Genomic DNA, 25,797 nt, shown 5'->3' with positions numbered 1-25,797 from the left:
ATATTGCGATGTACGTGCCGTATTCCAGCTTGGCTGGTAAGGGGCAGGTTAAGACTTCTTTGAAAATTATTTGGTTCTATTTTGTCCAAATTTCTTTGATTTTATTCCAGTATGGCTAACACTTTCTTTAAGTGTGTTTCTGTCCTATATATTTTGGGTACTATTGAAGCATGGCTGGGCACCCATGGGGTTCAAGCGCTGCTCAGACCTCGAATCTTCTGGGGTATTTCTTCCAGTTCTTTTTTTAGGAACCGGGTTTGGAGTTTTATTCAAACTATTTTGCCTTTTTATGGTCATTGATAGCATTATTTGTTTTCATTACATACAATAAATGCATATTTTAATTTTTCTGTTTTCATTCAGATTATTTTCTGAGGATGCGGAATCTCATATGATTCACTTGCTCTTCAGGACATAGTTAGAGGATCTTTTTTTCGGAAGCTCTTGATTCCTCACACAAGGGTCACCTTTTTTAGGTTTCCAGAAAGTTTGTGTCACTGTCTTTGTCTCTATCAGACAAGGAATAATTCTATTGGGTTCCGTCTGTCGGTACCTTTTAGTCTCTATTATTTCCTTCAGTTGCTATATATGCATAGAAGTTTTAGGTCTTATGGCCTCGGCATTGGATTCAATTCCCTTTGCTCATTTTCACTAGAAAGAACCTTTCCAGTCTTTTATGAGTGTTGTTTCTTCTAGAATATGTTGGAGGATCAATTTACCAATCAGTTCGTTGATTCCTCAGACAAGGGTAACCTTTTTTTAGGTTTTCTGATAGATTCAGTGTCCTTGACTCCGTCTCTGACGGACAAGAGACGTCTGAAATTGGTTTCAGCTTGTCGAAACCTTCAGTCACAATCATTCCCTTCGGTAGCCTTATGCATGGAAATTCTAGGTCTTATGACTGCTGCATCGGACGCGATCCCCTTTGCTCGTTTTCACATGCGACCTCTTCAGCTCTGTATGCTGAATCAGTGGTGCAGGGATTACATAAAGATATATCAATTGATATCTCTAAAACCGTTTGTACGACACTCTCTGACGTGGTGGACAGATCACCATCGTTTAGTTCAGGGGGCTTCTTTTGTTCTTCCAACCTGGACTGTGATTTCAACAGATGCAAGTCTGACAGGTTGGGGAGCAGTTTGGGGGTCTCTGACAGCACAAGGGGTTTGGGAATCTCAGGAGGTGAGATTACCAATCAATATTTTGGAACTCCGTGCAATTTTCAGAGCTCTTCAGTCATGGCCTCTTCTAAAGAGAGAATCGTTCATTTGTTTTCAGACAGACAATGTCACAACTGTGGCATATATCAATCATCAAGGAGGGACTCACAGTCCTCTGGCTATGAAAGAAGTATCTCGAATTCTGGTTTGGGCGGAATCCAGCTCCTGTCTAATTTCTGCGGTTCATATCCCAGGTATAGACAATTGGGAAGTGGATTATCTCAGTCGCCAAACGTTACATCCGGGCGAATGGTCTCTTCACCCAGAGGTATTTTCTTCAGTTTTTTCAAATGTGGGGACTTCCAGAAATAGTTCTGATGGCTTCTCATCTAAACAAGAAACTTCCCAGGTATCTGTCCAGATCCAGGGATCCTCAAGCGGAAGCAGTGGATGCATTGTCACTTCCTTGGAAGTATCATCCTGCCTATATCTTTCTGCCTCTAGTTCTTCTTCCAAGAGTAATCTCCAAGATTCTGAAGGAATGCTCGTTTGTTCTGCTGGTAGCTCCAGCATGGCCTCACAGGTTTTGGTATGCGGATCTTGTCCGGATGGCTTCTTGCCAGCCGTGGACTCTTCCGTTAAGACTAGACCTTCTGTCGCAAGGTCCTTTCTTCCATCAGGATCTCAAATCCTTAATTTAAAGGTATGGAGATTGAACGCTTGATTCTTGGTCAAAGAGGTTTCTCTGACTCTGTGATTAATACTATGTTACAGGCTCGTAAATCTGTTTCTAGAGAAATATATTATAGAGTCTGGAAGACTTATATTTCTTGGTGTCTTTCTCATCATTTTTCTTGGCATTCTTTTAGAATTCCGAGAATTTTGCAGTTTCTTCAGGATGGTTTGGATAAAGGTGTGTCTGCAAGTTCCTTGAAAGGACAAATCTCTGCTCTTTCTGTTCTTTTTCACAGAAAGATTGCTAATCTTCCTGATATTTATTGTTTTGTACAAGCCTTGGTTCGTATAAAACCTGTCATTAAGTCAATTTCTCCTCCTTGGAGTTTGAATTTGGTTCTGGGGGCTCTTCAAGCTCCTCCGTTTGAACCTATGCATTCATTGGACATTAAATTACTTTCTTGGAAAGTTTTGTTCCTTTTGGCCATCTCTTCTGCCAGAAGAGTCTCTGAATTGTCTGCTCTTTCTTGTGAGTCTCCTTTTCTGATTTTTCATCAGGATAAGGCGGTGTTGCGAACTTCTTTTGAATTTTTTACCTAAGGTTGTGAATTCCAACAACATTAGTAGAGAAATTGTGGTTCCTTCATTATGTCCTAATCCTAAGAATTCTAAGGAGAAATCATTGCATTCTTTGGATGTTGTTAGAGCTTTGAAATATTATGTTGAAGCTACTAAGAATTTCCGAAAGACTTCTAGTCTATTTGTCATCTTTTCCGGTTCTAGAAAAGGCCAGAAAGCTTCTGCCATTTCTTTGGCATCTTGGTTGAAATCTTTAATTCATCATGCCTATGTTGAGTCGGGTAAAACTCCGCCTCAGAGGATTACAGCTCATTCTACTAGGTCAGTTTCTACTTCCTGGGCGTTTAGGAATGAAGCTTCTGTTGATCAGATTTGCAAAGCAGCAACTTGGTCTTCTTTGCATACTTTTACTAAATTCTACCATTTTGATGTGTTTTCTTCTTCTGAAGCTATTTTTGGTAGAAAAGTACTTCAGGCAGCTGTTTCAGTTTGAATCTTCTGCTTATATTTTTCATATTAAACTTTATTTTGGGTGTGGATTATTTTTCAGCGGAATTGGCTGTCTTTATTTTATCCCTCCCTCTCTAGTGACTCTTGCGTGGAAAGATCCACATCTTGGGTAGTCATTATCCCATACGTCACTAGCTCATGGACTCTTGCTAATTACATGAAAGAAAACATAATTTATGTAAGAACTTACCTGATAAATTCATTTCTTTCATATTAGCAAGAGTCCATGAGGCCCGCCCTTTTTTGTGGTGGTATGATTTTTTTGTATAAAGCACAATTATTCCAATTCCTTATTTTTTATGCTTTCGCACTTTTTTCTTATCACCCCACTTCTTGGCTATTCGTTAAACTGATTTGTGGGTGTGGTGAGGGGTGTATTTATAGGCATTTTGAGGTTTGGGAAACTTTGCCCCTCCTGGTAGGAATGTATATCCCATAAGTCACTAGCTCATGGACTCTTGCTAATATGAAAGAAATGAATTTATCAGGTAAGTTCTTACATAAATTATGTTTTTGCTTCCTCAGAGGCTATTTTTGGGAGAAAGGTCTTACAGGCAGTGGTGCCTTCCGTTTAAGTGCCTGCCTTGTCCCTCCCTTCATCCGTGTCCTAAAGCTTTGGTATTGGTATCCCACAATTAATGGATGAACCCGTGGACTGGATACACCTTACAAGAGAAAACAAAATTTATGCTTACCTGATAAATGTCTTTCTCTTGTGGTGTATCCAGTCCACGGCCCGCCCTGTCACTTTAAGGCAGGTGTTTTTATTTTTTAAACTACAGTCACCACTGCACCCTATAGTTTCTCCTTTTTCTTTCTTGTCTTCGGTCGAATGACTGGAGGTGGGGGTTAGGGGAGGACATATATATATATATAGACAGCTCTGCTGTGGGTGTCCTCTTGCAACTTCCTGTTGGGAAGGAGAATATCCCACAAGTAATGGATGGACCCGTGGACTGGATACACCACAAGAGAAAGAAATTTATCAGGTAACCATAAATTTTGTTTTTAACAAAACGTGGTTTCTCCGAGTCGGTCATTGATACTTTGATTCAGGCTCGAAAGCCTGTCACCAGGAAAATCTATCATAAGATATGGTGTGAATCCAAGGGTTACTCATGGAGTAAGGTCAGGATTCCCAGGATACTATCTTTTCTCCAAGAAGGATTGGAAAAGGGATTATCGGCTAGTTCCTTAAAGGGACAGATTTCTGCTCTGTCTATTCTTTTGCACAAGCGCCTGGCTGATGTTCCAGACGTTCAGGCGTTTTGTCAGGCTTTGGTTAGAATCAGGCCTATGTTTAAACCTGTTGCTCCGCCATGGAGTTTAAATTTAGTTCTTAAAGTTCTTCAAGGGGTTCCGTTTGAACCCTTGCATTCCATAGATATCAAGCTTTTATTTTGGAAAGTTCTGTTTTTAGTAGCTATCTCTTCGGCTCGAAGAGTTTCAGAGTTATCTGCCTTGCAGTGTGATTCTCCTTATCTGATCTTCCATGCAGATAAGGTAGTTTTGCGTACCAAACCTGGGTTTCTTCCTAAGGTAGTATCTAATAGGAATATCAATCTGGAAATTGTTGTTCCGTCACTGTGTCCTAATCCTTCTTCAAAGAAGGAACGTCTGTTACATAATCTTGATGTGGTTCGTGCTTTAAAGTTTTATTTGCAAGCTACTAAGGATTTTCGTCAAACATCTGCATTGTTTGTTGTCTACTCTGGAAAGAGGAGAGGCCAAAAGGCTTCGGCAACTTCTCTTTCTTTTTGGCTAAGAAGCATAATCCGTTTAGCTTATGAGACTGCTGGCCAGCAGCCTCCTGTAAGAATTACAGCTCATTCTCCTAGAGTGGTAGCTTCCACATGGGCTTTTAAACATGAGGCCTCTGTTGAACAGATTTGTAAGGCGGCGACTTGGTCTTCGCTTCATACTTTTTCTAAATTCTACAAATTTGATACTTTTGCTTCCTCGGAGGCTATTTTTGGGAGAAAGGTCTTACAGGCAGTGGTGCCTTCCGTTTAAGTGCCTGCCTTGTCCCTCCCTTCATCCGTGTCCTAAAGCTTTGGTATTGGTATCCCACAATTAATGGATGAACCCGTGGACTGGATACACCTTACAAGAGAAAACAAAATTTATGCTTACCTGATAAATGTCTTTCTCTTGTGGTGTATCCAGTCCACGGCCCGCCCTGTCACTTTAAGGCAGGTGTTTTTATTTTTTAAACTACAGTCACCACTGCACCCTATAGTTTCTCCTTTTTCTTTCTTGTCTTCGGTCGAATGACTGGAGGTGGGGGTTAGGGGAGGAGCTATATAGACAGCTCTGCTGTGGGTGTCCTCTTGCAACTTCCTGTTGGGAAGGAGAATATCCCACAAGTAATGGATGAACCCGTGGACTGGATACACCACAAGAGAGAGAAATTTATCAAGTATGCATAAATTTTGTTTTTGTTTCCTTATAGGAATCAATGGGGCTGCGTTACGGAGCTTTACGCTCTTTTATTGCAGGTGTTAGGCTTTTTTTTAGGCTTTTTTTTAGCCGTCTCTCCCCATTGATGTCTATGGGGAAATCGTGCACGAGCACGTAAAACCAGCTTACCGCAGCGCTGGTATTGGAGTGCGGTATGAAGCTAAATTTTGCTCTACGCTCACTTCTTGCCTGCTAATGCCGGGTTTATGAAAACCTGTAATAGCAGTGCTGTAGGGAGGTGAGTGGTGACAATAACTTGCAAGTTAGTACCGAGCTGCTCATAACGCAAAACTCGTAATCTAGCCGATAGCCTCAGGTCTATTTAACCTAAATTACACTGTTTTTCACATTTTGTTTTAAACTAACTTTTAAAAAGATACCACGTAAAGAGTGATTTATTTATTTCTATTACTGTTTTTTTCCAGGTGTAAACGATGATAACATTTTATGTAAAACGGAACAAACAGAAGATCAGTGGCTAGCAAATATACCAGAAGCTGCAAAGCAGGAAATATGTGACAATATAAATACAGGTGAGTGTACTAGTGTGACGTGTGTCTGAGGGATACAGGGTACAGGTGAGTGTATGTGTGTGATGTGTGTCTGAGGGATACAGGGCACAGGTGAGTGTATGTGTGTGATGTGTCTGAGGGATACAGGGCACAGGTGAGTGTATGTGTGTGATGTGTCTGAGGGATAAAGGGCACAGGTGAGTGTATGTGTGTGATGTGTGTCTGAGGGATACGGGGCACAGGTTAGTGTATGTGTGTGATGTGTCTGAGGGATACAGGGCACAGGTGAGTGTATGTGTGTGATGTGTCTGAGGGATACAGGGTACAGGTGAGTGTATGTGTGTGATGTGTCTGAGGGATACAGGCTACAGGTGAGTGTATGTGTGATGTGTGTCTGAGGGATACAGGGCACAGGTGAGTGTACTAGTGTGATGTGTGTCTGAGGGATACAGGGCACAGGTGAGTGTATGTGTGTGATGTGTCTGAGGGATACAGGGCACAGGTGAGTGTATGTGTGTGATGTGTCTGAGGGATACAGGGTACAGGTGAGTGTACGTGTGTGATGTGTGTCTGAGGGATACAGGGCACAGTTGAGTGTATGTGTGTGATGTGTCTGAGGGATACAGGGTACAGGTGAGTGTATGTGTGTGATGTGTCTGAGGGATACAGGGCACAGGTGAGTGTATGTGTGTGATGTGTGTCTGAGGGATACAGGGCACAGGTGAGTGTATGTGTGTGATGTGTCTGAGGGATACAGGGCACAGGTGAGTGTATGTGTGTGATGTGTCTGAGGGATACAGGGCACAGGTGAGTGTACTGTGTGTGATGTGTCTGAGGGATACAGGGCACAGGGGAGTGTACTGTGTGTGATGTGTCTGAGGGATACAGGGCACAGGTGAGTGTATGTGTGTGATGTGTCTGAGGGATACAGGCTACAGGTGAGTGTACGTGTGATGTGTCTGAGGGATACAGGGCACAGGTGAGTGTATGTGTGTGATGTGTCCGAGGGATACAGGGCACAGGTGAGTGTATGTGTGTGATGTGTCTGAGGGATACAGGCTACAGGTGAGTGTATGTGTGTGATGTGTCTGAAGGATGCAGGCTACAGGTGAGTGTATGTTTGTGATGTGTCTGAGGGATACAGGGTACAGGTGAGTTATGTGTGTGATGTGTCTGAGGGATACAGGGCACAGGTGAGTGTATGTGTGATGTGTCTGAGGGATACAGGGCTACAGGTGAGTGTATGTGTGTGATGTGTCTAAGGGATACAGGGTACACGTGAGTGTATATGTGTGATGTGTCTGAGGGATACAGGGCACAGGGGAGTGTATGTGTGTGATGTGTCTGAGGGATACAGGACACAGGTGAGTGTACTGTGTGTGATGTGTCTGAGGGATGCAGGGCACAGGTGAGTGTATATGTGACGTGTCTGAGGGATACAGGCTACAGGTGAGTGTATGTATGTGATGTGTATGAGGGATGCAGGGTACAGGTGAGTGTACGTGTGTGATGTGTCTGAGGGATACAGGGTAGCGGTGAGTTTATGTGTGTGATGTGTCTGAGAGATACAGGGTACAGGTGAGTGTACGTGTGTAATGTGTATGTGTGTGATGTGTCTGAGGGATGCAGGCTACAGGTGAGTATACATGTGTGATGTGTGTCTGAGGGATACAGGCTTCAGGTGAGTGTACGTGTGTGATGTGTCTGAGGGGTATAGAGCACAGTTGACTGTATGTGTGCGACGTGTCTGAGGGATACAGGGTAGCGGTGAGTTTATGTGTGTGATGTGTCTGAGGGATACAGGGTACAGGTGAGTGTATATGTTTGATTTGTCTGAAGGATACAGGGCACAGGTGAGTGTATGTATTTGATGTGTCTGAGGGTTACAGGGCAGAGGTGAGTGAATGTAAGTGACTTAGGGTTAGGTTTAGGGTTTATAACTTTAGTATTGTGGCGGCGACGTTGGGGGCTGCAGATTAGGGGTTAATAAGTGTAGGTAGGTTGCGGCGACATTGAGGGCGGCAGATTAGGGGTTAATAACATTATGTTGGTGTCAGCAATGTTGGGGGCAGCAGATTAGGGGTTAATAAGTATAATGTAGGTGTCGGGGCAGCAGATTAGGGGTTAATAAGTATAATGTAGGTGTCGGCGATGTCGGGGGCGGCAGATTAGGGGTGTTTAGACTTATTTTTATTCTTATTTCTTTGTAAGTCTATTTTTCACTGGTACGTTTTAAGATAAATAAAAAAAAATTAAAATCACTATTCACCACAAACAGTAAGTAAGATTATAGGACTAAGACAAACAAACCTCTATAACCAGAATCCACAACTAACACTTAATTAGATATTATAAGATTCCAAAAGTATGAGAACCCTAATTAGGGACCATACCAAGATTATATAAGAACATATAGAGAATCTTGGGAATACATATACCAACTCTATTTTTTAAGACTCGGAGCTGAATAAGCGCTATCCCACCCCCCTTTTTTATTTGTGTTTAGACTCGGGGTTTATGTTAGGGTGTTATGTGTAAACATAACTTTTGTTTCCCCATTGGAATCAATGGGGCTGCGTTATGGAGCTTTACACTCTTTTATTGCAGGTGTTAGGCTTTTTCTCTTTTAAGATGTATCGAGTCCACAGATTCATTCATCCATACTTGTGGGATATTCTCCTTCCTTACAGGAAGTGGCAAAGAGAGCACCCACAGCAGAGCTGTCTATATAGCTCCTCCCTTAGCTCCACCCCCCAGTCATTCTCTTTGCCTACTCTAAGTACTAGGAAGGGTAAAGTGAGTTTGATGACAAAAATGTTAGTTTTTATTTTCTCAAGCAAAAGTTTGTTATTTTAAATGGTACCGGTGTGTACTATTCACACTCTGGCAGAAAAGGGATGAAGATTTCTGCAAGGAGGATGATGATCTTAGCACTTTGTAACTAAGATCCACTGCTGTTCTCACAAGGGCTGAAGAATACAGGGAAACTTCAGTTGGGGGAACGGTTTGCATGCTAAGCTGCATTGAGGTATGTTCAGTCTATTTTTTTCTAGACAGACTGTGATAATTCTAGAAAAGGCTGGCAATGTCCCCATGAGGGAAGGGTAAGCTGTATTCAGACACTTAGTAGGAATCCAAACTGGTGACACTGATAGGAAAAAACGTTTCTTTATTGAAAACATAACGTTTTTTTGAGGGACTTTAAGGGGTCATTGTGGCTTATTTAGGGGTTATTAACCCACATGGCTAGTTTAGAAACACTCTGGTGTGTTTCTTTTAGGCCCCATAAAATCGAGTGAGGTGGGAGGGGCCTATTTTTGCGCCTCAGTTGCGCAGTTTCTTTTACTCAGAGACATCCAGCTGCTTCTCCAGAGGGTCCTGCTGTGTTTGAGGGCTTAAAATATTTTTTTTCCCCCACAAATCTATCCTAAAGGGCAGGTAGGCGCCACAGCAGAGCTGTAGCAAGGTGCTGAACGTTTTTTTTACCGGTTTTTGACGATTTGTCAATCCGGTTTTTACATTTAGCGGTTAATCGTTTATTTGTCTGGCTGTGCAAACTTACTAAAGCTTTATGATGCTACTGTAAAAATTTTTGTAAAGTTTACTGCTTTTTTACACTGTTTTGTAAGTGTGTGCATCTTTTTTTTCTCTTAAAGGCACAGTACCGTTTTTTTCTAAGTATTTTTTGCTTTGATTAAAGTGTTTTCCAAGCTTGCTTGTTTCATTACTAGCCTGTTTAACATGTCTGACATCAAGGAAAATCCTTGTTCAATGTGTTTAGAAGCCATTGTGGAACCCCCTCTTAGAATGTGTCCCACTTGTACTGATATGTCTATAAATTATGAAGAGCATATTTTAGCACTTAAAAATATAGCAATAGATGATTCTCAGACAGAAGGAAATGAGGGATTGCCATCTAGCTCTCCCCAAGTGTCACAACCAGTAACGCCCGCACAAGTGACGCCAAGTACCCCTAGTGCGTCAAATTCATTTACTTTACAAGACATGGCCACAGTTATGAATACAACCCTCACAGAGCAACAACTGCCTGGTTTACAAGGAAAGCATGACAGCTCTGGGTTAAGAACAAATGTTGCGCTGTCTGACGCTTTAGTAGCCGTATCCGATATACCCTTACAATGTTCTGAAGTAGGGGTAAGGGATTTGTTATCTGAGGGAGAAATTTCTGATTCAGGAAAGACGCTCCCTCAGACAGATTCTGATATGACGGCCTTTAAATTTAAGCTTGAACACCTCCGCTTATTGCTCAGGGAGGTATTAGCGACTCTAGATGATTGTGACCCTATAGTGGTCCCAGAGAAATTGTGTAAAATGGACAAATACTTAGAGGTTCCTGTTTACACTGATGTTTTTCCAGTCCCTAAGAGGATTGTGAATATTGTTACTAAGGAGTGGGATAGACCAGGTATTCCGTTCGCTCCCCCTCCTATCTTTAAGAAAATGTTTCCCATATCTGACACCATGCGGGACTCGTGGCAGACGGTTCCTAAGGTGGTGGGAGCTATTTCTACTCTTGCTAAGCGTACAACTATACCTATCAAAGACAGTTGTGCTTTCAAAGATCCTATGGATAAAAAGTTAGAGGGTCTCCTGAAGAAAATTTTTGTTCATCAAGGTTTTCTTCTCCAACCTATTGCGTGCATTGTCCCTGTAACTACTGCAGCTACTTTCTGGTTCGAGGCTCTAGAAGAGGCTCTTCAGATGGAGACTCCATTAGAGGATATTATGGATAGAATTAAGGCCCTTAAGTTGGCTAATTCTTTCATTACAGATGCCGCTTTCCAACTGGCTAAATTAGCGGCAAAGAATTCAGGTTTTGCCATTTTAGCACGCAGGACGTTATGGCTTAAGTCCTGGTCTGCTGATGTGTCATCAAAATCTAAACTTTTGAACATCCCTTTCAAAGGAAAGACCCTATTCGGGCCTGAACTGAAAGAGATTATTTCAGACATCACTGGAGGGAAAGGCCATGCCCTCCCTCAGGATAAAACAAATAAAATGAGGACCAAACAAAATAATTTTCGTTCCTTTCGGAACTTCAAGGGTGGTCCCGCTTCAGCTTCCCCTGCTGCAAAGCAAGAGGGGAATTTTGCCCAATCCAAGTCAGTGTGGAGACCTAACCAGGTTTGGAACAAGGGTAAACAGGCCAAGAAGCCTGCGGCTGCCTCCAAGACAGCATGAAGGGGTAGCCCCGGATCCGGGACCGGATCTAGTAGGGGGCAGACTCTCTCTCTTCGCTCAGGCTTGGGCAAGAGATGTTCACGATTCCTGGGCTTTAGAAATTGTGTCCCAGGGATATCTCTAGACTTCAAAGAACCCCCCCCCCCCCCGATATACCCTCACAATGTTCTGAAGTAGGGGTAAGGGATTTGTTATCTGAGGGAGAAATTTCTGATTCAGGAAAGACGCTCCCTCAGACAGATTCTGATATGACGGCCTTTAAATTTAAGCTTGAACACCTCCGCTTATTGCTCAGGGAGGTATTAGCGACTCTAGATGATTGTGACCCTATAGTGGTCCCAGAGAAATTGTGTAAAATGGACAAATACTTAGAGGTTCCTGTTTACACTGATGTTTTTCCAATCCCTAAGAGGATTGTGAATATTGTTACTAAGGAGTGGGATAGACCAGGTATTCCGTTCGCTCCCCCTCCTATCTTTAAGAAAATGTTTCCCATATCTGACACCATGCGGGACTCGTGGCAGACGGTTCCTAAGGTGGAGGGAGCTATTTCTACTCTTGCTAAGCGTACAACTATACCTATCAAAGACAGTTGTGCTTTCAAAGATCCTATGGATAAAAAGTTAGAGGGTCTCCTGAAGAAAATTTTTGTTCATCAAGGTTTTCTTCTCCAACCTATTGCGTGCATTGTCCCTGTAACTACTGCAGCTACTTTCTGGTTCGAGGCTCTAGAAGAGGCTCTTCAGATGGAGACTCCATTAGAGGATATTATGGATAGAATTAAGGCCCTTAAGTTGGCTAATTCTTTCATTACAGATGCCGCTTTCCAACTGGCTAAATTAGCGGCAAAGAATTCAGGTTTTGCCATTTTAGCACGCAGGACGTTATGGCTTAAGTCCTGGTCTGCTGATGTGTCATCAAAATCTAAACTTTTGAACATCCCTTTCAAAGGAAAGACCCTATTCGGGCCTGAACTGAAAGAGATTATTTCAGACATCACTGGAGGGAAAGGCCATGCCCTCCCTCAGGATAAAACAAATAAAATGAGGACCAAACAAAATAATTTTCTTTCCTTTCGGAACTTCAAGGGTGGTCCCGCTTCAGCTTCCCCTGCTGCAAAGCAAGAGGGGAATTTTGCCCAATCCAAGTCAGCGTGGAGACCTAACCAGGCTTGGAACAAGGGTAAACAGGCCAAGAAGCCTGCAGCTGCCTCCAAGACAGCATGAAGGGGTAGCCCCGGATCCGGGACCGGATCTAGTAGGGGGCAGTCTCTCTCTCTTCGCTCAGACTTGGGCAAGAGATGTTCACGATTCCTGGGCTTTAGAAATTGTGTCCCAGGGATATCTCTAGACTTCAAAGAACCCCCCCAAGGGGGAGATTTCACATTTCTCAATTGTCTGCAAACCAGACAAAGAGAGAGGCATTCTTACGCTGTGTACATACCATGGAAGTGATCCGCCCAGTTCCAAAGCGGAACAAGGGCTAGGGTTTTACTCAAACCTGTTTGTGGTTCCCAAAAAAGAGAGAACTTTCAGACCAATCTTGGATCTCAAAATTCTAAACAAATTCCTCAGAGTACCATCATTCAAGATGGAGAATATTCGGACTATTCTACCGTTGATCCAGGAGGGTCAATATATGACTACCGTGGACTTAAAGGATGCGTATCTACACATCCCTATTCACAGAGATCATCATCAATTCCTCAGATTCGCCTTTCTGGACAGGCATTACCAGTTTGTGGCCCTTCCCTTCGGGTTGGCCACGGCTCCCAGAATTTTCACAAAGGTGCTAGGGTCCCTTTTGGCGGTTCTAAGACCGCGGGGCATAGCAGTGGCGCCTTGTCTAGATGACATCTTAATTCAGGCGTCGACTCTCCAGCTAGCCAAGTCTCACACGGACATCGTGTTGGCTTTTCTGAGATCTCACGGGTGGAAGGTGAACATAAAAAAGAGTTCTCTCTTCCCTCTCACAAGAGTTTCCTTCCTAGGGACTCTGATAGACTCGGTAGAAATTTAAATATTTCTGACGGAGGTCAGAAAATCAAAACTCTTAACCACTTGCCGAGCTCTTCATTCCATTCCTCGGCCATCAGTGGCTCAGTGTATGGAGGTAATCGGACTCATGGTTGCGGCAATGGACATAGTTCCTTTTGCCCGCCTCCACCTCAGACCACTGCAACTATACATGCTCAAACAGTGGAATGGGGATTATGCAGATTTATCTCCTCAACTGCATCTGCACCAGGAGACCAGAGATTCTCTGGTGGTTGTCTCAGGACCACCTGTCTCAGGGAATGTGTTTCCGCAGGCCAGAGTGGCTCATAGTAACGACAGATGCCAGCCTGCTTGGCTGGGGTGCAGTCTGGAACTCCCTGAAAGCACAGGGCTTATGGTCTCGGGAGGAAACTCTCCTCCCGATAAACATTCTAGAACTGAGAGCGATATTCAATGCGCTTCAGGCATGGCCTCAGCTAGCTGCGGCCAAATTAATCAGATTTCAGTCGGACAACATCACGACTGTAGCCTATATCAATCATCAAGGAGGAACACGGAGTTCTCTAGCGATGATGGATTTAACCAAAATAATCCGATGGGCAGAGGATCACTCTTGCCATCTCTCAGCAATCCATATCCCAGGGGTAGAGAACTGGGAAGCGGATTTTCTACATCCGGGGGAGTGGGAGCTCCATCCGGAGGTATTTGCCCAGCTGACTTAGCTATGGGGCACACCAGAATTGGATCTGATGGCGTCCCATCAGAACGCCAAACTTCCTTGTTATGGGTCCAGGTCCCAGGATCCCCAGGCGGTACTGATAGATGCTCTAGCAGTGCCCTGGTCCTTCAATCTGGCCTATGTATTGCCACCGTTTCCTCTCCTCCCACGTCTGGTTGCCAGAATCAAGCAGGAAAGAGCTTCAGTGATTCTGATAGCACCTGTGTGGCCACGCAGTACTTGGTATGCAGACCTAGTGGACATGTCATCTGTTCCACCGTGGACTCTGCCAATGAGGCAGGACCTTCTAATCCAAGGTCCATTCAAGCATCCAAATCTAATTTCTCTGTGTCTGACTGCTTGGAGATTGAACGTCTGATTCTATCAAAGCGTGGTTTCTCTGAGTCGGTCATTGATACCCTGATTCATGCTAGAAAGCCTGTCACCAGGAAAATCTATCATAAGATTTGGTGCAAATATCTTTATTGGTGTGAATCCAAGGGTTACTCATGGAGTAAGATTAGGATTCCTAGAATATTGTCTTTTCTCCAAGAAGGATTGGAGAAGGGATTATCAGCTAGTTCCTTAAAAGGACAGATATCTGATTGTTTATTCTTTTACACAAACGTCTGGCAGATGTCCCAGACGTTCAAGCATTTAGTCAGGCTTTAGTCAGGATCAAGCCTGTATTTAAACCCGTTGCTCCACCATGGAGCCTGAACTTGGTTCTTAAAGTTCTTCAAGGGGTTCCGTTTGAACCTATGCATTCCATAGATATTAAGCTTCTATCTTGAAAGGTTTTGTTTTTAGTAGCTATCTCTTCGGCTCGACGAGTTTCTGAGTTATCTGCTTTACAGTGTGATTCACCTTACCTTGTTTTCCATGCAGATAAGGTGGTTTTGCGTACCAAACCTGGATTCCTTCCTAAGGTTGTTTCTAATAGGAATATCAATCAGGAAATTGTTGTTCCTTCGCTGTGTCCTAATCCTTCTTCAAAGAAGGAACATCTGTTGCACAATCTTGATGTGGTTCGTGCTTTAAAGTTCTACTTACAACTAAAGATTTCCGTCAAACATCTTCATTGTTTGTTGTTTATTCTGGTAAGCGGAGAGGTCAGAAGGCTATGGCTACCTCTCTTTCTTTTTGGCTGAAAAGCATCATCCGTTTGGCTTATGAGACTGCTGGCCAGCAGCCTCCTGAAAGAATTACTGCTCATTCTACTAGAGCAGTGGCCTCCACATGGGCTTTTAAAAATGAGACTTCTGTTGAACAGATTTGTAAGGCGGCGACTTGGTCTTCGCTTCATACTTTTTCCAAATTTTACAAATTCGATACTTTTGCTTCTTCAGAGGCTATTTTTGGGAGAAAGGTTCTACAAGCAGTAGTGCCTTCCGTTTAAGGTACCTGTCTTGTCCCTCCCTTCATCCGTATCCTAAAGCTTTGGTATTGGTATCCCACAAGTATGGATGAATCCGTGGACTCGATACATCACAAGAGAAATAAATTTATCAGGTAAGCATAAATTCTGTTTTTTTAGCCGTCTCTCCCCATTGATGTCTATGGGGAAATCGTGCACGAGCACGTAAAACCAGCTTACCGCAGCGCTCGTATTGGTGTGCGGTATGGAGCTCAATTTTGCTCTACGCTCACTTCTTGCCTGCTATCGCCGGGTTTATGAAAACCTGTAATAGCAGTGCTGTAGGGAGGTGAGCGGTGACAATAACTTGCAAGTTAGTACCGAGCCGCTCATAACGCAAAACTCGTAATCTAGCCGATAGACTCAGGTGTATTTAACTTAAATTACACTGTTTTTCACATTTTGTTTTAAACTAACTTTTAAAAAGATACCATGTAAAGAGTGATTGATTTATTTCTATTACTGTTTTTTTCCAGGTGTAAACGATGCTAAAATTTTATGTAACACGGAACAAACAGAGGCTCAGTGGCTAGCAAATATGCCAGAAGCTACAAAGCAGGAAATATGTGACAATATAAATACAGGTAGGTGTACTAGTGTGACGTGTGTCTGAGGGATACAGGGCACAGGTGAGTGTATGTGTGTGATGTGTCTGAGGGATACAGGGTACAGGTGAGTGTACTGTGTGTGATGTGTCTGAGGGATACAGGGTACAGGTGAGTGTATGTGTGATGTGTGTCTGAGGGATACAGGCTACAGGTGAGTGTATGTGTGTGACGTGTCTGAGGGATACAGGGCACAGGTGAGTGTATGTGTGTGATGTGTCTGAGGGATACAGGGTACAGGTGAGTGTGTGTATGTGATGTGTGTCTGAGGGATACAGGCTACAGGTGAGTGTACTGTGTGTGATGTGTGTCTGAGGGATACAGGGCACAGGTGAGTGTACGTGTGTGATGTGTGTCTGAGGGATACAGGCTACAGGTGAGTGTATGTGTGTGATGTGCCTGAGGGATACAGGGCACAGGTGAGTGTATGTGTGTGATGTGTCTGAGGGATACAGGGTACAGGTGAGTGTGTGTATGTGATGTGTGTCTGAGGGATACAGGCTACAGGTGAGTGTACTGTGTGTGATGTGTGTCTGAGGGATACAGGCTACAGGTGATTGTATGTGTGTGACGTGTCTGAGGGATACAGGGCACAGGTGAGTGTATGTGTGTGATGTGTCTGAGGGATACAGGGTACAGGTGAGTGTGTGTATGTGATGTGTGTCTGAGGGATACAGGCTACAGGTGAGTGTATGTGTGTGATGTGTGTCTGAGGGATACAGGGCACAGCTGAGTGTACGTGTGTGATGTGTGTCTGAGGGATACAGGCTACAGGTGAGTGTATGTGTGTGATGTGTCTGAGGGATAAAGGGCACAGGTGAGTGTATGTGTGTGATGTGTCTGAGGGATACAGGGCACAGGTGAGTGTATGTGTGTGATGTGTCTGAGGGATACAGGGTACAGGTGAGTGTATGTGTGTGATGTGTCTGAGGGGTGCAGGGCAGAGGTGAGTGTATGTGATGTGTCTGAGGGTTACAGTGTACAGGTGAGTGTATATGTGTGATGTGTCTGAGGGATACAGGGCACAGGTGAGTGTATGTGTGTGTGATGTGTCTGAGGGATACAGGGCACAGGTGAGTGTATGTATGTGATGTGTCTGAGGCATACAGGGCACAGGTAAATGTACTAGTGTGACATGTGTCTGAGGTATACAGGGCACAGGTGAGTGTACGTGTGTGATGTGTCTGAGGGATACAGGGCACAGGTGAGTGTATGTATGTGATGTGTCTGAGGGATACAGGGCACAGGTGAGTGTATGTGTGTGATGTGTCTGAGGGATACAGTGCACAGGTGAGTGTATGTGTGTGATGTGTCTGAGGGATACAGGGTACAGGTGAGTGTATGTGTGTGATGTGTCTGTGGGATACAGGGTACAGGTGAGTGTATGTATGTGATGTGTCTGTGGGATACAGGGCACAGGTGAGTGTATGTATGTGATGTGTCTGAGGGATACAGGGCACAGGTGAGTGTACGTGTGTGATGTGTCTGAGGGATACAGGATACAGGTGAGTGCATGTGTGATGTGTCTGATGGATACAGGGCACAGGTGAGTGTATGTGTGTGACATGTCTGAGAGATACAGGGCACAGGTGAGTGTATGTGTGTGATGTGTCTGAGGGATACAGGGTACAGGTGAGTGTATGTGTGTGATGTGTCTGAGGGATACAGGGTACAGGTGAGTGTATGTGTGTGATGTGTCTGAGGGATACAGGGCACAGGTGAGTGTATGTGTGTGATGTGTCTAAGGGATACAGTGTACAGGTGAGTGTACGTGTGTGATGTGTCTGAGGGATACAGGGCACAGGTGAGTGTATGTATGTGATTTTTCTAAGGGATACAGGGTACAGGTGAGTGCACGTGTGTGACTTGTCTGTGGGACGCAGGGTACAGGTAAGTGCATGTGTGTGACTTGTCTGTGGGACGCAGGGTACAGGTAAGTGCATGTGTGTGACTTGTCTGTGGGACGCAGGGTACAGGTGAGTGCACGTGTGTGATTTGTCTGTGGGACGCAGGGTACAGGTAAGTGCACGTGTGTGACTTGTCTGTGGGATGCAGGATACAGGTGAGTGCACATGTGTGACTTGTTTGAGGGACGCAGAGCAAAGGTGAATGTAAGTGTGTGACGTGTCTGACCATGGATCTCCCATTAAAGTAACCTTCAAGTTTCTCATAAAATTGTGCATACATAAATAGCATTATAAACACATTTTTCAAAGAAATACCTTGTTTTTTAACTGCTGTGCTAGCTTAGGCCTAAACATGTATGTAAGTCTCCTTTTTACCGGTTGGTAGGCGCCTCTATGGACGAGTTTACACCGTGCACTAGCAGTGATTCTGTAACATTTATTGTTTGCCGTGTGCTATAGATCGTTAGCAAGACCTGAGTTACCATATGGCACCGCACTGCAGATAGGGTGCATGTGCCTTAGCAGTAAATTTCAAAATGCTTGATATATAGTATCGTTTTACCTTTTTTATATTTGTAGCCCGTGTTCTCATTTTTATTTACCTTCTAAATAATACATGATTTCCTGGTATACAGTGCTTGGGAAATCAAGGGTTAAGTCATCATGTAGCCACTACAAAATTACTGGCTTCTGGGTTTTTGTGCGGCCTCGTTGTTTTGTACAAATTTCTCAGCCTTACAATACCCCTTATAGAAAAAGTCACTCATAGATAGACAGATATTTAACATTAGATTCTTAAGAAGATTAAAAGTAATAACTGTCTCAAAACTCATACCTTGCTTTATTTTGTGCACACAAACAATAGTTATAAAATGTAGTTTTCTTTTACAAGATATGACGAGTCCACGGATTTCATCCTTACTTATGGGATATCGCCTCCTGGTCCGCAGGAGTTGGCAAAGAGCACCACAGCAGAGCTGTATATATAGCTCCTCCCTTCCCTCCCACCCCAGTCATTCTCTTTGCCTGTGTTAGTAATGAAGGAAGAGGTAAAGTGAGGTGTTAGTATAGATTCTTCAATCAAGAGTTTATTATTTTTTGTGTAGTACCTAAGTGGGCTACTTTGTTTTAGGGTGTAGCCTAGACGAGATCAGTCTCTTCAGTTGCAAAAGAGAAGCATCTGGTGACTTCAAAGCGATGGGAACTGGAGGGATTCTATTCTTTCTATGCCTTCCATGATATGTGCTGCCCTTCAGATGATGGTCTTAGCAGATTTTAACTAAGATCCGGTATGTCTCCACAGCTCTACAGGAGGGAACTGCAGAACCTCTTGAATGTGGGACTGATCATGCTGTCGCTCAGCTTTTAGGTATGTACAGCCATTTTATTCTGGGACAATCTTAACTCAGAAAAAAGCTGTAGGGGTTGCCTCTCATAGGGGGCTTAAGCCTAATCGATTGGTGGTATTTCAAGGAACAATGTGAAATGCTAACTGTCAGTGTCACGTTGTAGGGCTAACTATGTTCATTTGGCTCCTTCGGTGACGTTATTATAATCAGGGCAGTTGTTTGACGCTGGGGATGCTGAGAAAATCGGCTTCACAGAACGTAATACGTTAATGTGTTTTGTTACTGTGTTTAACTGCTGTGAGCAGTAATGGGTAGTTCAGTTTTTAATCGCTTATTGATTTTATTGGCCATGTTTTTAACTTGCTAGAGGCGCTTGTACCGCATGGTTATAGCAATTAATGCAGACGGTCTTGAGTGTCCGGGTGTTTGACTGTTTATGGCTCTGTGTCGTGGGGGCTGGTAGGCGCCGCAGCGGAGCTGTGGCGAGGTGCACTGGTTTACACTACTTTCTTTTTGTAAAATATATACGAAGATTTTAAGACACAGAACGCTTCTGGAACATACAATGGTATTATAGCAGCGATCATAAGCATATTGTGAGTCAATCTAGCTTATAGCTGCCTTAGTTTTACACATAACATACAAAAGAAAAGAAAGAGGTTTACATAGACAGACTGTGATTTTGTCATTTATATTAATAGTACCATATTCATTTGGTTTGAGATATGGATTTGCAAAGTGTCACATGTTCATTATGTTTGAATGCCAATGTGGAACCCCCTGTTACTTTTTGTCCCTCATGTGCTGAGAGGACTTTACAGTTTAAAGAACAAATTTTCTTTGATGCAAGTACATCTAAGGATGTTTCTCAGCCTGATGAGACTCAAGATATGCCGCATCTTTCTCCTCAAGCGTGACAACCTTTAACGCTCACCCAAGCGACGCCGTGTTCTTCAACTGCGTCCACTTCATTCACTCTGCAGTATATGGCTGCAGTTATTTCATCCACTCTTACAGAAGTTTTGTCTAAGTTGCCAGTGTTACAAGGCAAACGCAGCCGGGCAGAGGCCCATGTGTTCCCTGCTGTAACAGTATAACCCTGATGTCGAGGGTTAATACCAGATGAAAGATGCCCTGAACACGGGATCAGCAACACACAAACCCAGTTAATTCCCCCCAAACACGAGACCAAGCTCCATCTTGAGGGTAAAACTGAATCAGCCAGAGCTGTGTGTTTATTGTTCTTAAATACACATTTTTACACATTAGTACCACCCACAGGGTTTTGTAAAACAACCAATAAACGCATACAATACTCTCAGACACTCCCACACAAAATCCTCCCCTCTGCCGGTGATGCAATTACCTTACACAATGGTTGATGCAGTTACCTTACACAATGGTTGATGCAATTACCTTACACAATGGTTGATGCAGTTACCTTACACAATGGTTGATGTAATTATCACAGGCAGAGAAATACAGTTCAATTGCCATGGTCTTACGTTATACAAATGGGCTATATGGCATAGCTATCTGGGGTATCACTGTTCAAATAGGGCAAGTACTGAATGACCCGGCTTTCGTGTCTTTGCAGGGGAAAAGCAAGCGTTTCAACATGGGGCCATAGTCTAAAGGCAGCAGGCGGGCAACCAGGCTCCTCCAATGCACAGTGGCGAGATTGGTCTCGTCACACCTGCGACTTCTGATGCTTTGATGGCTATCTCCGATGTACCCTCCCAGGGCTCTGAAGTGGGGGGTAGGGAGACCCTGTCTGAGAGGGAACTGTCTGACTCAGGAAGTGTATTGCCCCAAACAGAGTTGGACGTCATGTCTTTCAGATTTAAACTGGAACACCTCCGTCTGTTGCTGCGGGAGGTTTTGATGACTCTAGACGACTGTGACTCTATTGTGTAAGATAGACAAATATTTAGAGGTTCCTTCTTATTCTGCTGTTTTTCCGGTTCCTAAGAGAATTTTGGAAATTGTTACGCGGGAATGGGAAAGGCTGGGTATCCCGTTCTCCCCTTCCCCTATTTTTAAGAAAATGTACCCTATAGCTGACGCCGTTCGGGACTCTTGGCAAACGATCCCTAAGGTGGAGGGTGCTATCTCTACCCTGGCTAAGCGTACGACTATCCCTATTGAGGACAGTTGTGCTTTCAAAGACCCTATGGATAAAAAGTTGGAGGGTCTTCTAAAAAAGCTGTATGTTCATCAAGGGTTTCTACTACAACCGACGGCCTGCTTTGTACCAGTCACTACTGCGGCTGCCATTTGGTTTGACGCCCTAGAAGAGTCTCTTAAGACGGAGACTTCTTTGGAAGAAATAATGGATAGAATTAAGGCCCTTAAGCTGGCTAATTCGTTTGTTACGGATGCCGCTTTTCAGATCGCCAAATTGGCGGCTAAGAATTTAGAATTTGCCATCTTAGCGCACAGAGCTTTATGGTTAAAATCTTGGTTGGCGGATGTGTCCTCTAAATCCAAGCTTTTGGCTATCCCTTTCAAAGGAAAGACCATGTTCGGGTCTGACTTGAAAGAGATCATTTCCGATATTACGGGAGGTAAGGGCCACCTCCTCCCTCTGTATAAAACATCTAAGCAAAGGGGTAGACAGAGTAATTTTTGTTCCTTTCGAAATTTCAAGGGAGTCCCCTCTTCTTCTTCCGCTAAACAGGAAGGGAATTTTGCACAAGCCAAGTCCACCTGGAGACCCAACCAGGCTTGGACCAAGGGTAAACAACCCAAGAAGCCCGCTGCTGCTCCCAAGTCAGCATGAAGGGGCGGCCCCCGATCCAGGACCGGATCTAGTGGGGGGCAGACTTTCTCTCTTTGTCCAGGCCTGGATAAGAGACGTTCAGGACCCCTGGACACTAGAAATCGTGTCTTAAGGGTATCAGTTGGAGTTCAAAAATTCCTTCCCAAGGGGAAGGTTTCTTCTTTCACGATTGTCTGTAGATCAGATAAAAAGAGAGGCGTTCTTACGTTGCGTAAAAGACCTCTCCACTATGGGAGTAATTTGTCCCGTTCCAATACAGGAACAGGGGCATGGGTTTTACTCAAACCTTTTTGTGGTTACCAAAAAAGAGGGAACGTTCTGACCCATTTTAGATCTCAAGAGTCTAAACAAGTTTCTTAGAGTTCCCTCCTTCAAGATGGAGACTATTCGGACAATTCTTCCATTGATCCAGGAGGGTCAATATATGACTACCGTGGACTTAAAGGATGCATATCTTCATATTCCTATCCACAGAGATCACCAGTTCCTGAGGTTTGCCTTTCTGGACAAACATTTTAAGTTCGTGGCCCTTCCTTTCGGGTTGGCCACGGCACCCAGGATCTTCACAAAGGTTCTAGGGTCTCTACTAGGCAGTTCTCAGGCCGCGGGGCATTGCAGTGGTGCTTTATCTGGACGATATTCTGATCCAGGCGTCATCTTATCAGTTGACAAAGACATGGTCCTATCCTTTCTAAGGACTCACGGGTGGAAGGTGAATCTAGAAAAGAGTTCACTATTTCCACAGACAAGAGTCCCTTTCCTAGGAACTCTAATATACTCTATATCCATGAAAATCTTCTTCACGGAAGTCAGAAAGTTAAAGATTCTGAATACATGCCAATCCCTTCAGTCCAATCCTTGGCCATCAGTGGCTCAGTGCATGGAGGTAATTGGATTGATGGTGGCGGCATTGGACATCATCCCATTTGCTCGTTTTTATCTCAGGCCTCTACAACTGAGCATGCTCAGACAGTGGAATGGAGACTATGCAGATTTGACTCCTCAGATAGATCTAGATCAGGAGGCAAGAGACTCGTTTTCTTTGGTGGTTGTCGCAGGATCATCTGTCCCAAGGGACGTGCTTCCGCAGACCCTCGTGGGCGATAGTGACAACAGACACCAGTCTACTGGGATGGGTGCAGTCTGGAATTCCCTGAAGGCTCAGGGTGTGTGGACTCGGTCGGAGTCTCTACTTCCAATCAATATTCTAGAGTTGAGGGCACTATTCAATGCTCTTCAGGCTTGGCCTCAGTTGGCCTCGGCCAAATTCATCCAATTTCAGTCAGACAACATCACAACTGTGGCTTACATTAATCATCAGGGAGGAACAAGAAGTTCCTTAGCGATGACAGAAGTATCCAAGATAATTCGGTGGGCGGAGGCTCACTCTTGTTATCTGTCAGCAATCTACATCCCAGGAGTGGACAACTGGGAAGCAGATTTTTTGAACAGACAGATGTTTCATCCGAGGGAATGGGAACTCCATCCGGAGGTCTCTGCCACCCTTATTCTCAGATGGGGCAGGCCGGAGCTGGATTTCATGGCATCTCGTCAGAATGCCAAGCTCGCGAGATATGGATCCAGGTCCAGGGATCCTCAGGCCGAACTGACAGATGCCTTGGCAGTGCATTGGTCGTTCAACCTAGCTTATGTGTTTCCACCATTTGCTCTCCTTCCCCGGGTGATTGCTCGGATCAAACAGGAGAGAGCTTCGGTAATTCTCATCGCTCCTGCGTGGCCTTGCAGGACTTGGTATGCCGATCTGGTGGACATGTCCTCTCTGCCACCGTGGAAGCTTCCATTGAGGCAGGACCTTCTCATTCAGGGACCCTTCCATCATCCGAATCTAATTTCTCTATAGCTGACTGCTTGGAGATTGAACGCTTGATTTTATCTAAGCGAGGATTCTCTAATTCGGTCATTGATACTTTGATTCAGGCACGTAAGCCTGTTACTAGAAAGATTTACCATAAGATATGGCGTAAATATCTTTATTGGTGTGAATCCAAGGGTTACTCATGGAGTAAGATTAGGATTCCTAGGATTTTATACTTTCTCCAAGAAGGAGTGGAGAAAGGGTTGTCAGCAAGTTCCTTAAAGGGACAGATTTCTGCTCTATCTATTTTGCTACACAAACGTTTGGCAGATGTTCCAGATGTTCAATCTTTTTGTCAGGCTCTGACTAGAATCAAGCCTGTGTTTAGACCAATTGCTCCTCCTTGGAGTTTAAATTTAGTTCTTAAAGTTCTTCAAGGGGTTCCGTTTGAACCTATGCATTCCATAGATATTAAGTTGTTATCTTGGAAAGTTTTATGGTTTGTTGCTATTTCTTCTGCTCTGAGTTTCTGAGCTTTCAGCATTACAATGTGATTCTCCTTATCTTATTTTTCATTCCGATAAGGTAGTGTTGCGTACCAAACCTAGTTTTCTTCCTAAGGTTGTTTCTAACAAGAATATTAATGAGGAAATTGTTGTTCCTTCATTGTGTCCTAACCCTTCTTCTAAGAAGGAGCGTCTGTTACATAATTTGGACGTAGTCCGTGCCCTGAAGTTCTACTTGCAGCCGACTAAGGAATTTCGTCAATCATCTTCATTGTTTGTTGTCTTTTCTGGGAGACGTAGGGGTCAGAAAGCTATGGCTACCTCTCTTTCTTTTTGGCTGAAGAGTATCATCCGTTTTGCATATGAGACTGCTGGACAGCAGCCTCCTGAAAGAATTACAGCTCATTCCACTAGGGCTGTGGCTTCCTCATGGGCATTTAAAAAAATGATGCTTCTGTTGAACAGATTTGCAAAGCTGCAACTTGGTCGTCTCTTCACACTTTTTCCAAATTTTCCAAATTTGATACCTTTGCCTCATCCGAGGCTATTTTTGGGAGAAAGGTTCTTCAAGCAGTGGTGCCTTCCGTTTAGGTTCCTGTCTTGTCCGTCCCTTTCATCCGTGTCCTATAGCTTTGGTATTGTATCCAATAAGTAAGGATGAAATCCGTGGACTCGTCATATCTTGTAAAAGAAAAGGAAATTTATGCTTACCTGATACATTTATTTCTTTTACGATATGACGAGTCCACGGCCCACCCTGTAATTTTCCAAGACAGGTCTTTATTTTTGTTAAACTTCAGTCACCTCTGCACCTTGGCTTTTCCTTTCTCTTCCTAACTTCGGTCGAATGACTGGAGTGGGAGGGAAGGGAGGAGCTATATATACATCTCTGCTGTGGTGCTCTTTGCCTCCTCCTGCTGATCAGGAGGCGATATCCCATAAGTAAGGATGAAATCCGTGGACTCGTCATATCGTAAAAGAAATACATTTATCAGGTAAGCATACATTTCCTTTTCTGACTGAAGTCATTTTATTACATTATAATACTTTTGATAACATACAGGTAGATTACGAGTTGTGCATTTGTTTTAACGCTTAAAAAAATCGCAATTTCAGCTTAAAAACAGCAACGCAGCCATTACAAGTCTTGTCGGTATAGTTGTACCACAAGCATTTTAGCCTGTAACGCAACATCAGTCCCGCACTCAAAAAAATGACATTTTTTTTCATGGGATTCCCATAGCACTAATATAAAAAGAGAGAGAGATGCACTCAGCTGAGACAGAACAAAAGCTAAAAAAATTCCATGCCTGTTCATTTTAGGGTGCCACTCAGGGTGCATACTCTTTTAGCATACTATGCCCCTTCACAGAGAAAAAAATATCCTGTAGCATATCAGTCTGACCCTGCCCAATGACAGTCCAGCACCGAAATACCAGGCAGACTATCATTTGGGCCTTCTGTGGGCCTCGTCAGTGAGGGGCAGTCGCATCTCTCTAAGGGCATGTGCAAGGAGTCCACGTCTGGTTTCCCCTTTTACTCTTAGGGAGACCCAAGAGCAATTTGCATAAATATAAAAAGAGAGAGATGCACTCAGCT

The 25,797-nt window shown here is 43.9% G+C and overlaps 1 protein-coding gene across 3 annotated transcripts in view; it reads left to right on the top strand.

The window, feature by feature from the left end:
- LOC128659961 (gastrula zinc finger protein XlCGF26.1-like) overlaps nucleotides 1-25,797 on the top strand; it is a 607,594-nt gene that overhangs the window by 468,360 nt on the left and 113,437 nt on the right. For 2 of the 3 annotated variants that reach the window (XM_053713550.1, XM_053713551.1), the window contains exons 7-8: nucleotides 5,813-5,920; nucleotides 15,710-15,817. In XM_053713550.1, the coding sequence (XP_053569525.1) occupies nucleotides 5,813-5,920; nucleotides 15,710-15,817 (216 nt within the window). The remainder of the gene's footprint in view (nucleotides 1-5,812; nucleotides 5,921-15,709; nucleotides 15,818-25,797) is intronic. The other variant, XM_053713552.1, reaches the window with a different exon arrangement.

Source organism: Bombina bombina, chromosome 5 (assembly GCF_027579735.1).
Source record: "Bombina bombina isolate aBomBom1 chromosome 5, aBomBom1.pri, whole genome shotgun sequence".
NCBI classification, from domain to species: domain Eukaryota; kingdom Metazoa; phylum Chordata; class Amphibia; order Anura; family Bombinatoridae; genus Bombina; species Bombina bombina.
Note: the sequence above shows the minus strand (reverse complement) of the source record. Positions and strands in the feature narration are given on the sequence as shown.